This window comes from Orycteropus afer, unplaced genomic scaffold, assembly GCF_000298275.1.
Source record: "Orycteropus afer afer isolate SDZICR_OR568_19922 unplaced genomic scaffold, OryAfe1.0 scaffold00070, whole genome shotgun sequence".
Lineage (NCBI taxonomy): Eukaryota > Metazoa > Chordata > Mammalia > Tubulidentata > Orycteropodidae > Orycteropus > Orycteropus afer.
The window spans coordinates 5,692,817-5,708,026 of record NW_006921657.1 but is presented as its reverse complement, the minus strand read 5'-3'; the positions used below and the strand labels follow the sequence as shown (position 1 = coordinate 5,708,026).

The 15,210-nt window shown below is 47.8% G+C and overlaps 1 protein-coding gene across 1 annotated transcript in view; it reads left to right on the top strand.

Moving 5' to 3' along the window:
• Positions 1-6,073: 6,073 nt before the first annotated feature.
• The window catches only part of CDH23 (cadherin related 23), a 542,121-nt gene continuing 532,984 nt past the window's right edge, over positions 6,074-15,210 (top strand). Inside the window, exon 1 of the mRNA XM_042780917.1 lies at positions 6,074-6,140. Within this exon, the coding sequence (XP_042636851.1) occupies positions 6,074-6,140 (67 nt within the window). The remainder of the gene's footprint in view (positions 6,141-15,210) is intronic.

Sequence of the window (15,210 nt, the reverse complement as noted above, 5' to 3'; positions counted from 1 at the left end):
ATGTGAGTTGGGGTTTGTGATTCCCATGTAGGGGTGACTGTAACACCTCCTAGAGCATTCCAGCTTGCCCTCAGTGCAGTGACTATTCTAGTAGCACTCTTTATGGGCTAATAACAGAAGGTGGAGATCAGGGGGAGGAGGTGGATCAGTTCTGGAGCTGAGGAATTGTTTAGTCAGCTCCTACTAGTGACAAAGGTGCTAAACCCTTGGAGATAATGCTGTACTGAGGTGATGGAGGGAAGGAAACTTGGTTATTCCTGATGGGGCATTGTCTCATTGCTACTGGCTTCAGGGGCAAGGTCTGTGAGATGCCTATAGCCTGGAGGGCAGGTGGGCTGGAGCCCTATCTGGCCTTGGCCATGCCCCTTCTTCCTGACACATGCTTCTTGGTATCTCTGCTGGTCCTAGTGTACTGTGGCTGGGAAGCACCTTAGGATTCTCACCCAGGTCAGCTCTTGCTTCTGAGTGGATGCAGGTTGTGCCCAGAGCCTCTCCACCTGGCCTCTCAGCCCAGGCCCCACCCTGGAGTACAGATCTGAGCTTAGGGAGGGCTGAGACAATCGCTTTGTTTCTATACTTCATTCTTTTCTAATTCTTCTGTCTCACTTGAAATGCCTGCCCTGCATCTCTAGCATGGTGGTCAGGTGGCTGACTTTGACAACCTTCAGATGAGATTCAATCTAGACTTGACCACTATGACTGTATGACTATGGGCAAGTTATTTAACCTCTTTGAGCCCCAGCTTGTAAAATACATTGTAAATCACAGTGCCTTGCAATATAACATGCTCTCAGTAAACATTACCAGTACCCAGTTGCTGTCAAGTCGATTCTGTGTGTGTCACAGTAGAACTTCTCCATAGGATTTTCAGTGGCTGATTTTTTCAGAAGTACATCACCAGGCCTTTCTTTTGAGGCACCCCTGGGTGGATTTGAACTGCCAACAATCCGTTAGCAGCTGAGTGCATTACCTGCACCACCCAGGGACTCAGTAAACATTAACCATTTTTCATATTTCAAGTCTTGGGCATCTTACCTCTCATCTGCTCTAGAGGCTTCTCCCACCCTGCTGCTTCCACTCCTAGGATTTCTCTCTTCTGATCGTCCAGGGCAGTGACAGTCTAAATCACTATGTGACACCTATCACAGGTTTCTGGTCATTCTCATGTCCCTGTCTCCTCCCACAGTGCCTGGTGAGGACTTGGCATAAAGAAGACTGTTGGGAAATGGCAGGGCTTTGGGGCCTGACTCTGTGTCTCCTTGGCAGTATGCATGCTCGAGAAATTTCCAGAAGGTTTCCTGAAAGAAGGTGGTTTAAGCCAGGCACTTAAAAGACTTTGGAGAAGCCTAATGTGTCCCAGTTCACACCCTGGGGTAGGTCTCTGGCCATACGTCCCGGATGCAGGTAGAAAGTTCAGCACAGATTTGTCTGTGTGTCCATGTGCCAGTGCAGAGAGGTGAAGGTGGTACAGCCTTATGCTGTTGATGAGGCTACGTGACTCTGCTGGGTGGGAGGTGGAGGACCCAGAGGCCAAGGGAACAGCTGTTGCACAGGGCATTGGGAGGTCAAGCTCTCCCGGGAGACCCATGCTGCTTGCTGGAGCCCTGGTGCTGCGGGAATGCTAGCCAGCAAAGACAGCATCCATCATACTTCTGCCCAGGTTGGAGGTTGGGGCCCAGGAGGCTCTTCCCATTGCCACAACCTCTGCTCTTCCTGGGCCTTTTTGCCTCCTCATAGCCAAAGAGGCCAGGGGAAGAACAAGACCCGGGATCTCAGGGAAAACCCACTAGCAGGATGGAACTCCTCTGGTCTAGCTCTTTGGAGCCTGGGCCACCTCATCACAGTGTCTGTGCCCCCTCACCCCAAGGTCATGCCATCAGGCATGAGCAGGATGCGGGCAGAGTCAGGATGGAACTAAGATTGTCCCTGTTTCTTGATGTTCTGGAGGTGGCCTCTGCTAGCCCTGCAAAGTTGAAGTGTGTTTGGCTGCCCCTGAGTGGCAGATGGGGGCACTGAGGCAGTATGATGGCCTCTGAAGGGGAAAGGAGATATGTGAACAGAAATTTAACAAGAGAAACTAGGGGCCCAGTGTGCTGGGCAGTGTCAGGGCCTGAGCCTGCCTTGTGGAAAGTGAGAAGTAGAGTACTCTAGTACTCATGCGTGTGTTATGAGCATGTGTTTATTCTTTGCAGACACTCATCCTGTGGTGGTTGTGTTGTTGGGAAAGCACTTTGAGAGAGAGGTTTTGCTTTTCGCTTTTATAGAAAAGAAAACCAGGTGGGGAGCCACAGTGTAGTGTGATGCAAATAGCATGGCATTCAGAGTCAGGCTTACTTGGTTCTTAGAGTGACCTTGGCAAGTCATTTAGCCTCACTCAGCCTCAGTTTCCTCATCTGTAAAACGGGGACAGTAATAGCTACTTCATAGAGATCTTTTAGAGGATGGAGTAAAGATATAATATCAGTGACAGTCCCTGACCTGTAGGAGTTGCTTAATAAATATTCATTTCTTTCCTTCCTTCCTTCCACTGCAAACTTCCTGCAACAACCAGCAGAATAGTGTGTCCTCCCTGGCTATTTGTGGATGATGTTCTTAGCAGATGTTGTCTAATTGTCATAACATCTGGTTTGGAAAAGCAGAGGATTGGAGTTTTTTCTTTTTCAAGACATTCACTTACTGTGAGACATCAGATTGTCACTTAATTGCTCTGTGCCTCGGTTTCTCTCCTTGTAAATCAGGGATAATGCTACTGATGCTGGCTAGCTGCTTTGCAGGATATGGTAGCAAAATACAAGATAACAGATGGAAAGTGGTTTGAGTATTTAGAAAAAGGCATCATGCTCACCCTCACTTGTAGTTAGAGGAATGCCAATGACAGCAACACCGTGATACCATTTTTCATGCATCAGATTGGCAGCCATTTAAAAGAGAGATCACTTCCAGGTGGGCACACAGGCCTTCTCTCTCGTACACTGCTGGAGGGAGTATGAATTGTCACAACCTTTTTCTGGCCATGTCTAATAAACGTTTACCTACATGCTCTGCGTTGTATTTAATTGACCCAGCAATTCTGCTTTTGGAGAATCAGATTCAAGTGAAATCAAAGTCCCTACACAATTATGTGCAGAGGGATGTCTACTGTGGCATTGTCTGTAGTGGCAGAAACCTGGAAATATATAAATGCTCATCCATAGGGGATGGTTGTCTCCATTATAAAATACTATCAACTGCTATTAAAAAGGAGGTAAATGGAGAAATGTTGAACTGGAGGATTGCCTGTGAAATATCACAGTGTGAGAAAAGCAAGTTGCTTTTGTGTAGAGGGTAATTCCATGATTCTAAAGGTACATAGCGGGCACACGGTGCCATCCACGTGTGTGATGCGAATATAACTGCTTGGGTGTGCAGAAAGGTCTGGTAGTGGGCATGGCTGGTCCAACCCACCCACTCTGGCCCTCAGATGGGTCATGTTTGTCTCACAAAATATTACTTACAAATGTAATTATTTGCCAACATTTAAAAATTGATTCATGTAAAAAGCCAGATTTCTAGCTTTTCATTGAAGAAAATCAGCAGCTCAGGCCACACTGGGCCCAAAGTCCCTCTTGGCAAACACATCAGCAGCTGCCACTTTTGAACGAGGCATGTGGCCTCCAAATGGCCATTGTCCCCACCCACCAGCATTTCTCTTCATTTATATTCCCTGCTTGGCCCCTATGGGCAGTTCAGTTTGCAACCCTGTAATTGGCTGTTAACACTGGGAAACTGGGGAGGGTGGAAAGGCAGGGAGATATGATGGTGGGATTTGTCTTTTTTTAAAATTTAAATACATCTTAGAATTTTTTATTCTTTAAATGACTGTTTCATACTTTGTAATTTGGACTTTTTTCAAAGATTTTTTTTTATTGTGGTAAATTATACATATTATAAAATTTACGACCTTAACCATTTTTAATGGCCTTTTTAATACATTATTAGGAGGAAAATAGGAGTGCCATGGACTGCTGTGTGTCTCACTGGCCAGGAACCATTGTGGTGGTCATCTCATTGTCCACTGAGGAGACAGGGCTGATAAGTGAAACTGTTTCAGGTCCTGGATTAGGGATGTGAGCTTGGAGCTCTTCCTTAACCTCTTGCCCCTGGATCTTGGCAGATGAGGAAATATCTCAACACATGTTCCCTTCAGGTCCGTTCTCCTCCCTCTGTTTTTCCTGATCACTTGTTGAGGAGAGAAGTGGTGTGTCAATTTGAGTTCAGATACTGCTCCCACCACTCAATAGTTGGAGCTCTCTGGGCAAATTATTTCATGGTTCTTAGCTTCATTCCCACCTCAGTAAAATGGGCCTAACAGATGACACCTTGTGAATGATGGAGGCAAGGCACATGGTAAGTGCTCACTGAAGGATGAGGTGGAGGCCCTTGGCTAGGCCTTGCAGGGGTGTGGGGCTACGAGTGTAAGTAAGCCATGTTCCTGCCCTTTTGGGGCTGATAGTTCAGTCTGGGCCCTTCCTGGTGTCACTGCTGGGCTGAAGGGAGGCCTGCTCCAGTCCATGCCCAGCTGTAAGGGGCTGGGAAGCTGCTGCCTTGGTAGGAGGGAGCAGCCTATCCTCTTCAGCTGCCATTAGAGATAGGATCCTGCCCCTGCTGAACCCCATCAGATGGGCCCTTGATCTCTCTAGTGAGGATCTCTGAGCCTCAAAGATTAGGCTCCAGCTTCCCATAGATGTTCTTAGTACCTAATAGTAACTAGTAGGTGATTTTAAAATGCAGAGATTTATATTCTCACAATTTTGGGGGCTAAAAGTCCGAATCAGAGTCTCAGCCATGCTGAATCCTTCCTTGTTAGTAGCCCAGCATTCCTTGATTCCTTGATGTTTCTTGGTTGTAGAAGATCTTCACATGGTGTGTATCTTCCTCCTGTGTGTGTATCTATGTCTATTCTGTTCTTTTTGTAACTCAGAAGTGATTAGGTTGATTAGGTTTGGGACCCACTCTATCTGATATGACCTAGTTAACACCACAAAAGCCCTATTTCCAAACAGGATCATATCCACAAGTAGAAGGGTTAGGATTTCAATTTCTGGAGGAAACAATTCAATTCATAACAATAGACTTGCCATGGGACCCTGGGTAGGTCACCTCCCCTCTCTGTGCCTCTTTCCCTGCCTCTGTAGCACTCATGGTTAGACACTATAATCTGCTCTTTTTTTTTTTATGTACAATGTTATAGGATAATATGTTGAATATAAAAGAACAGGAAAAGACATGCCCATTGGGTAGAGGGGTTGGGGGTGTTGGGCCTGCCAAGCTCACTCTTGGACTGCTGTCTTCCTGCTGAGCACCTGTCTCCTTAACCCTGTCTAGCCCTGCTCTGTGGTTCATGGGGATGCCATCCTGGGGGGTGGGGCTGGTGCAAGCCTGGGGTTGCTAGCAAGGGGCTGTGGTCCTGGGGGATAGAGGCAACAACCTGTCCCTTTATCCACTGAGCCAGACTATGTTATGGACACATACTCTGTGCTACCCACTGTGCCATGCCCACAGAGTCCCTCCACCAAGGTGGCCAATCCCCATGAGGTGTCACTGTGGCCACAAGAGTAAAAAGTTCTACTCTGTAACACATGGGATTGCCGAGTGTTGAAACTGACTCAATGGCAATGGGTTTGGTTTTGTTTTTTCCGTATGACCCTGTGTATGCCCACTATTTTCAGCCCTCGTGTGTGGAAGAAATAGCACATTCTCAGGGTATCTGGAGTGTAGTGGGGAAGAAAGGCAACAGCGGGGATCACTGTTGTTCCCCCACCAGACACACACACACACACTTGGAGGGGTAATCCCCTTTACCCTTAAGCTGCTATGTTGTGCCCCAGGTTGGATAATGATGAAACCATTGATAGAGATCCTCTCTTCCCTTCCCAGGTCCTCTCTTCCCTATTTGAGTTGATGTCTCTCCTCCCTCTCAGGCCCAGTTGTCCCTGGAATTGTGGTGGTGGCATAGTGTTAAAGAGGCTTGAAGAACTCAGTTCCACCAACCAGAGGCTTCTCACTCTCTTTCTTCTCTGTGTCCACAGGAGCCATGAGGTGCCACGTTGCTACCAGCTGCCACTTGGTCTGGCTTTTCGTGCTGATCTCTGGGTGCTGGGGTAAGTTTGACCTTCCTCTACGTGGGGAGCTAGGCTGGAGGGCATGGGTCAACAGTGTGGCTTTGTACTCTGAAACTGGGTTGGGTGCGGGCTGCCCTGGGACCCTGGAGACCTGGTCTTGCTGTGTGAGTAAGCCTCATACTTCCCTCTCTGGGCCTCCGTTCCTTTCTGTAGCACTCAAAGGGCTGAAAATACCAGATGTCCCCAGGGCCTAAGACTTCATGTGCGGGAATGGGAGGAGCCTTGAGAAATACTGGAGCTCAGAGGGAAAAAGCCATCTGTGACTGTGAACTGATCTCTCAGATGCAAGACCCAGCTACAGTTTGAATCCATTTCATAGCTATTTTATGCACAACTACTGTGTGACCAAGGTCCCTGGGTATTAAAAGTGGTTTTCACTAGGCTTCTAACAGAAAGGTTGCTGGTTCAAATGCACCCAGTGGTGTCATGGAAGAAAGGCATATTGATCTGCTTCCATAAAGATTACAGCCAAGAAAACCCTGTGCCCACTAGAGTAAAAAGTTCTACTCTGTAACACATGGGGTTGCCGAGTGTTGGAACTGACTCAATGGCAATGGGTTTGGTTTTGTTTTTTCCGTATGACCCTGTGTATGCCCACTATTCTCAACCCTTGGGTGTGGAAGAAATAGCACATTCTCAGGGTGTCTGGAATCAAGTGGGGAAGAAAGGCATGTGTAGGAGTTACTACAGTGCAGGGTGGGTGAAGTGTAATAAGGACATACCTGGCCCCAGAGAAGCCCATAGAAGAAAAGGTTAATTGGGTCTACAGGGGCTGGAGGAATCCAGGCAGAGGTGAGGTTTATCAGCTGGGCTTTGAAGACTGAGGAGTGAGTTTAGAGCAGATTAGAGCAGGGGAGAGGAGAGGAACATCCTGGAAAAGGGAGTAGCCTGAGGACCAGCCCTCCTCTCCCTTGCCCACGTGGCAGAGTACTGGCTCTGATGCCCACAGAGGAGACCAGGAAAGGCCTGGGCATTGCCTTTCCCTTGGACCTGGCTATCAGGGCATGAGAAAAGCATCTCTGGGCTATGCTGAAAGAGGCCAGGACATCAGCATACCTGGCATGGTGTCCCTGAGGGCCATAGTGTCCCTGGGGAAGAACCGTGGGCATGGAATGCCTGGCGACACAGGCAAACACATTCCTGTAGGGGCCCAGCTCCTGCTCTCCCTCCGGGGAGCCAGGGAGTCTCTAGAGGACACTGCAGCCTCCTGCTTATTCTCATCTTTGCATCTTGCAGCCCAAGAGTCCCCTGGAAGCCTCCTATCCTGGCCTCCTTGTTTGGAAGGATGTCTGTTGGAATGCCCTCTGTGATGAAGACCTCACTCCCTTAGAAGTTGCCAAGGATGATGGCACAGACTTAAGGATTCTGCAGCAGAGTGGGAAGGAATTACAGACCTTCTCTCATTTTGCCCTGATAGCAGGAGGCCCAGGGTGGGACAAAGCAGGGCCGAGCTGAGCCTAGATAAGGTCTCTGATGTGCCCTGGGGATATTTGATAGGCTAGCAGCCCCTGCCTGCCTGTCTTTGGCCCTATTCAGGGAGGCTTCAGTCAGGGGTCCCTGAGACCAGCTCTGGTCTGGGTCTGCTGGACCAGGGAAGTCAGGGTGCCTTGCACAAATTCCCCAGAGACTCTGACCTTGGACACTTATACCCTTTTCCCCTCTGTTCCACTCACTTTCTTCATCTGTTAACAAGAAATATATACATAAAAATAGAATGGGAGCCAAGACTTCACTGCCTTCATTGGTGAGACATGGCAGTAGCCTCTAAACTCCAGTTGAAAGATAGTTTGTGCACCTTACATAGGCACAGGAGAGGCAGCATAGAGCTAAGATGGCTGGGTTCCACTTGGGCAAATTTCTTTTTTTTTTAAATTTTTGTTGTGATTTGGGTGAAAGTTTACAGAGCAAATTCACTTTCCACACAGCAGCTAACATACACCTTATCTCATGACATTGACTATAATTTACCACAATGTAACAGCTCTCCTCCCACTTTCTCACCATAGTTACCTCTTCTCTGTGTCCTTCCCTCCCATGCACTCCTTCTCCCTGAGCTGTCTCCCTGTGCATACACAGCCCATCTGTTCTCCCATGATTGCTCTCTCTGAGGAGTGTATCTACCTATTGTAAATGTTCAGGTCATATGCCTGTCTTTTGTTTGGCTGGAAGCCACAGGAGTGGGTTCAATTCCAGACCTGAAAGGCAGCTAGGGGACATAGTCTCAGTGGTTCCATCAGGCTCTATCAGACCAGCAAACCTGACCTTTTTTTTTTTTTTTTTTTTTTAATGATTTTGAGTTTTGTTCCACATTGTTCTCCCACTCTACCCAGGATCTCCTACATAGATCCCCTTCCGAGTGGTTGACAGTGGTAGCCAGGCACCATCTAGTTCTTCTGGTCTCATAGTTGTATAGGCTGAGGATCACATGGTGTGCCAGTCACTTGAATTAATTGTTTTTCATGTGTCTTTGGTTTCCCTCATTCTTCTTTCTTCTGGATGAGGAGAGACCCATCATTGCATCTAGATGGCCACTTGCAAGCTTTTAAGATCCCTGTTGTTACTTACCAAAGTAGCATGTGGAGCAATGTTTTTGTGTAGTATGTTATGCCAATTGAGCTTGATGTCCCCTGCAATTATGGTCCCGAGCCCACAGGTCCAACTACTTGCTCCCTCTGGGTAGCTGGGTATGGCCAAGAAGTGACCACAATCTTGTCCCTTGTCAGCTCTACTATATACCTGGGAATTTTTACAGAACATATAAATACACCTGTGGAAACATTGTCTGCCAGCCCTATACATGGTCTTGGGCACACTCCCTCCTGCATAGACATACCTAATAGTTCAGCCTGTCCATCTATCTATCCACCCATATAGCAATATTTGTTGGGCAAGTTCTTAATCTCTCTGTGCTTTGATTTCCTTATCTCTGAAGTGGGAATGAAAACAGGACTTTCTTCCTTGAGTTTTCAAAATAGTCAAATGAGTTAATGCATATAGATAAAGTACTTTGAATGATGCCTGGTACAAATTAGGTACTACATAAATGCTCTTTTATTATCAGCAATAATCTTTTGCTAGGGGAGCAAAATGGGACACAGAAAACAGAGACCTTAAGTGAGTTGCCTGAGGCCACCCAGCACTTCTGGGCAGAAGGAAGGTGATCAGCCTGCTTTCTGGGCTAGCCTGCTTTGCACATATATATCAGAGTCCTCCTCTCTCTCATTGTTGCCACAGCCCTCTCTTGTTGGTCCCTGTCGGAGGGGACAGTGTTGTTCTTTTAGCATGGTGGGGGCAATAGTGGACCTTAGGGATTGGAGGGAGGATGGTTTACTCTTCCATCTTCCCACCCTACCTCTCCAACTCCTGCCTCTGACGCCTAGCCTATCACTTGTCCCCCAGACTGGACCACAGTGCCCCTACCCACTTCATTTCTATCTACCCTATCTCTCTTCTCCCTTGCTCAGCAGTCAGGGATGGATCAGGATCTGGACAAACTCTCTGCCAAAGTCTTTTGCCGTGCTCTCTCCCTCTCCCTTCTGGCCTCAATGTGCTCCTTGGTATTTCTCATTCTTTGTCTCTAGGTGTACTGGGGAGGCAGGAGGCGAAGGCCTGCCCTTACCAATCCTTATCTGGCCCAACCAGACCTGGGCCAGGTGAATATCCTGCTGGGTTGTCCCCAGGTGTTGGGCATGAGTTGTGTGTGGGGTTACCTGGCTTCCCCACTGTGATAGTTCAGTTAGTGTGTCAACTTGGCTGGGCCTGGTTGAATGGCTGGGCAGCTGGATGTAGTATTCCCCATGACGAGACTGGTAATCAGCTCCACGGTGGAATCTACTGTGAGCCGCTGAGTAGCTGTCTTGGGAAATATGGTCTGTTTCCTGTATATAAGCAGGAGCCTTAGGGAATGGTCTCTAGCTTATGGCACGCTTGGACCCTGCATGTAACCATATCATTGTTCAGCAGCCTGCCATGCTCTGCCGACCTTGGGACTTACAATGGACTTGAATTAATGGCCTGCCATGTGATTTGGTAACATCAGGACTGTGCCTTTTTACTTGTCAACCTTGGGCTTCTCAGCCTTAGCAGCTAGCCGCTGTCTGAGTGAAGAAACACCTCTAGCTTTAGTGGGCTGGGAGTTGGAGGCAGAGCTGAAGCCCAAGGCTGAGGGGCTTTCACCCAGCCCCTAGAGCCTGGCACTTTGAACTCAGACTTAAAGCCTCTAAACTGTGAGAGAATAAACTCCTGCTTGTTAAGACCATCCCATTTGTGGTATATTCTTATCGGAGTGGCACTAGGTAACCAGAACACCCACCTAACACCAGCATGCCAGTCTCCCATCAGCTGGAGCTCTTGTGGGCCATGCTACATTCCACAACAGGACAGCAGTGCATAGGACCCAGTTAGTGGGGAGACAAGGAGGGCAGGGCTTTGGTTACTATTCTGAAGCTAGGAAACTGGGGGCCAGAGAGGAAGAGGCCTTTGCCCAGGGTCATGTCATATAGCCAGTGAGTGGCAGAGCCTGCAAGGTCCTGACTCCTGGAAAGCTACTCTGGACTCCCAGTCCAGTGCCCTTTCCTTGTCATGAGGAAGGGGTCTGAGTGTACTCCTTGATGTGGAGCTCAGTGTGAGTGACTTTTTCCAAATATTCTTACTCCCTTCAGCCCTTCTTCATTGCTGTGATGCCCGGGGAAGTAGGACTGGACTTGAGTTCAGGCTGACCTGGGTTAGAATCCAGACTCTGCCCCTTGTCGACGTTCTTCAAAGCCTAGGAGGAATCCCCTTGTTTCACGATTCTGAACAAAGTTCATGCATCCTGGCCTCTCATTCAAAGCCCCCACAATCTGGCAGGAACCCTTCCTGTACAACACCCCAAGTCTGGTCATTCCCAGAACCGGCCTTTTGAGTACTTCCCACTCCTGTGTCTTTGCCCAGGGTTTGTTCCCTTCCTAGCAGTCTTTTCTTTCCATGCACCATGTGTGTGGAAATCGAAATCCTTGTCAGCTAGCAGCTGTAGCTCAAATGCTATGTTCTTTGGGAACCTCCCCTGAGGCTTGTGTGGTTAAAACCTGGATTCCTGTTGTTGGTAGCTGCCATCAAATTGGCCTCTGACTTATGGTGACCCCATACACAACGGGATGTCTGACTGTGATCTGTAGGGTTTTCACTGATGGGTCATGGCTGTGCTTGAGGCGCATTGGCTGACAATTGAATCTGGGTCTGCAGAGTTCCCTGAACCACTGCTGCTCCTCCCCCATTCCTGTTCCGGCATTTCAAATATTTAGTCATGGTTGGTGAAGTGACCATCAGTGACAAGAAGGAAGACCCTCAACAAGATGGATTGACAAGAAGGTGGTTGCAACAGTGGGCTCAAATATAACAACCATTGTGAGGATGGTGCAAGACTGGGCAGAGTTTGGTTCTATTGTACAAAGAGTTGCTGTGAGTCAGTGACAACACCTAACAACAACAACAAAGTCTATTGTTATGTGCTGCCGTGTTGGACCCGACTCATAGTGACCCCTCCTTGGGTTTCCGAGGCAGTATCACTACGGAAGTAGATTGTCCAACCTTCCTTCCAAGGAGTGGCTGGTGGGTTTGAACCACCAGCCTTCTGGTTAGCAGTCAACTGCCTTAGGCATTATGCTACTATAGCTCCTACAGCAAAGTCTGGTGGATGGATGTTATATCTACTTTTAAAGTGGAGCCAAGTAGGGGAGTTTAACATGAGAGTTGGCTGGGAGAGCTGAGAGAAGGGTTCAGGGCAATAGCACACTGCAGACCGTAAGGGAGAGGGTGGATGTGTGGGGTGGTGGGTGCTGAGGTTCTCCTCCTTCCTGGAAAGCACCCATGCCCACCCTGCCTTTCTACTCACTCCACTCACGTCCCTGCTTCACCTCAAAGTTCCTGAGGCAGCGGTTTTGCCTTCATGCTTTAAAAGTGTTTTTTAAGAGAATAAGTAACCTGTCCTTTCTCCCTTCTTCCAACTGCCTCCCACCAGCCCCCTCCCTGTTCTGAGGTGCCTGCACTGGCAGCCCAAGGCCACCGGGCCTCCTCTGAGGGTGTGTGCCTGTTCCAAGAGCAGGGAGCCTGCTTGGTATGTGGCAGGTGACATGCATCCCCGAGTCTCTGCCCAGCTGCCCGTGCAGAGTGCTCAGTGCTGATTATCGGCAGGTCCTGTAAAATAAAATTTAAAAATGAACAATGCTGCTGCAGGCGTTTGTTTTTTTTTTTTTTTCTCATTTCTTCTTTTTCTTCTTGCTGGTTTCCCTCCCCCATCAGCCCAAGCCCGCTTCTGAATTATCCCTGAGCAGCCTGGAGCCTTCTACATTGGCTTGGCCACTTCCTGTTCTCCTGAATCCAGAGCCCAAGGCTTCCAGCAGGGACCAAAAGTGTTCCCCTCTGGCTGCACAGGCAATACTGTTATTAATACCACTGTTAAAATAGTTACTATTTATCGGGTGCTTGCTGTGTGCCAGGGGCGCTGCGCTAAGCGCTTTATGTATGTAATCTGATTTAATCCCCAGAACAGCCATGAAATAAGTTCTGTTGTTACTGCTGTTTTACACATGAGTAAACTGAGGCATGCAAAGGTCATGTGGCTAGAAAGAGGCACAGGCAGATTTCAAAGGAAGGTGAAATTCTTTACCACCAGCTTCTGAGGCTGTTGTGTGTGCAGGGGACAAAGGGGTGTGTTCAGGTGTGTGTGTGTTTGCATAGGTGAGGTGGTCAGGGAGGAAGGATGAATAGGAATTTGGCAAATCAAAGTAGAAGGGCCTGGCTAGAAGGTGAGAGGAAGTCTAGAATGTTTGAGGGACCAGCAGTGGCATCTACCTGGCTGAGCAGGTTTGGGGAAAGAAGTCAGATTGAGGTAGGAGAGGTGGGCTAGGGCCTAGTCACATGACCATTTTGGGCTGTGTAAAGCCCCTGAGAATGAGGATAGTTTTTAATGATCTACTCAGATCCCAGGTAGAAGGAGCTAGAAAAGCTGCCAAGGTCTCCTAATTTTTCCCTGGTCCCCTTGGAGGCATCTCAGGCAGGAGGAGTAAGTGCCCACCCTGGTCCTCATCTTTTCACCCTCTGGGTTCTTGAGTCTGGCACAAGCCCCAAGGGATCCTGGGGTCAGCAGACATGAGAGAAGGCATCACCTCTGTCATGTTCAGAGCCCCTGGGGGACCCAGCAGGAGGTGAGTTGGGAAGGTCTGAGTGATGTTGGCCTGCAGTGAATGGACCAGACCCTCGGCTGGCAGTGCTGGGGGATGTGCCCTCACTTGCTTGTTGAAGGTCCCTAGGAAGAGCATTGGGAGACAGCTGAAGCCAGCGTCAGGGAGACCCTTGTGTGGGGGACTGTGGTATGGGGGCTTGGCCCATGAGGTATCACCCTGGCCTCATCTAGACTCAGTCCCCACTCTGAGGTGGTCACAAGGCTGGCTCGAGGGCTATTAGCATAGCCTTTGGACCCCAACAGGTCTGGGTTCCAGTACAGCCCACCCACCTCTAGCTGTGTGACCCTGGGCAAGTGATGTATCCTCTCTGGGCCTTGTTTTCCTTAAAAGTTAAATGGGAATAATGATAGTCCCTGCCTTACCAGGACAATTGACTACGATGATATAAGTTGCTGGTACAGAGAAAGTTTCATATACGGCAACTATTGTTGCTGTTATTACTTATTCTGTTGGATCAGCAGACCATTGATTCATGTAAGAAATATGTATTGAGAGCCTTCTTAGTGCCAGGCTCTGTTCTGGGTACCAGGGTTACAACCTTCAGTGAAGGCTGTCCTTGTCCTTGCTGAGCTTACATGCTGGGTCAGTGCTGCCTAATAGCAATCCAATGGCAGCCACGTGTGCAATTTTCAGTTTCCTAGTGGCTGGGTTGCACAATTTGGCAGCACCACTTGTGGTGCTGGCAAAGAATATACCATGGACTCTAGAAGAATGAACAAATCTGTTTTGGAGAAATAACAGCTAGGATGCTTCTTAGAAGCGATGCTTCTTAGAAGCAAGAATGGCCAGACTTCATCTTTTGTACTTCGGTCATGATGTCAGAAGGGACCAATCCCTGGAGAAGGATATCATGCTTGGTAAAGTCAGTGTGAAAAGGGGAAGAGCCTCAGTGAGATGGCTTGACACAGTGGCTGTGATGATGGGCTCAAGCATAGCAGTGGTTGTGAGGATGGTGCTGGACTGGGCATTCTGTTGTTTATAAGGCCACTATGAATTGAAACTGACTCAATGCCACCTAACAACAACAGTGGCTGCACTGAAAAAGTAAAAAGAAACAGGTGAAATACATTTTAACAAATAGTTTATTTAACCAAATACATCCAATGTATTATCATTTAAGCATATAACAACATAAAATTATTGCGATTTCTATATTTTTTAACTTTTAAAATTGAAATGTAATTCACATCACATAGAATTAGCCATTATAATGTGTAAAATTCAGTGACATTTAATACATTTGCAGTGTTGTGTAGCCATTACCACTATCTATCTCATTCCAGAACATTTTCATCATATCATAAGGGAAACTGGCACCCATTAAATGATCACTCTCCATTCCCCTCTACCCCTGGCCTCTGGCAACCACCACTCTGCTCTCTGTCTCTATGGATTTTCCTATTCTGGACATTTCATTTGAATGGAATCATGCAGCATGTGACCATTTGAGTCTGGCTTCTTTCATTCAGCATGTTTTTGAGGTTCCTGTATCAGAACTTCATCTCTCTTTATGGCTAATAATCCACTGTATATATGTAGCACATTTAGTTTATCCATTCATCACTAAATGGACACTTGGGTCGTTTCCACCTTTTGTCTGTTGTGAGTAATGCTGTAATGAACATTGGGGTACAAGTATCGGTTTCAGTTCCTGCTTTCAATTCTTTGGAGTATATCGCTATGAGTGGAATTGCTGGGTCATATGGTAATTCCATGTTTAACTTTTTGAGGAACTACCAAATCATCTTCCATTCTATATTCACCCCAGAAATGTACGAGGGTTCCAATTTCTCCACATCTTCATCAATGTTTTTTTTTTTTTTTTT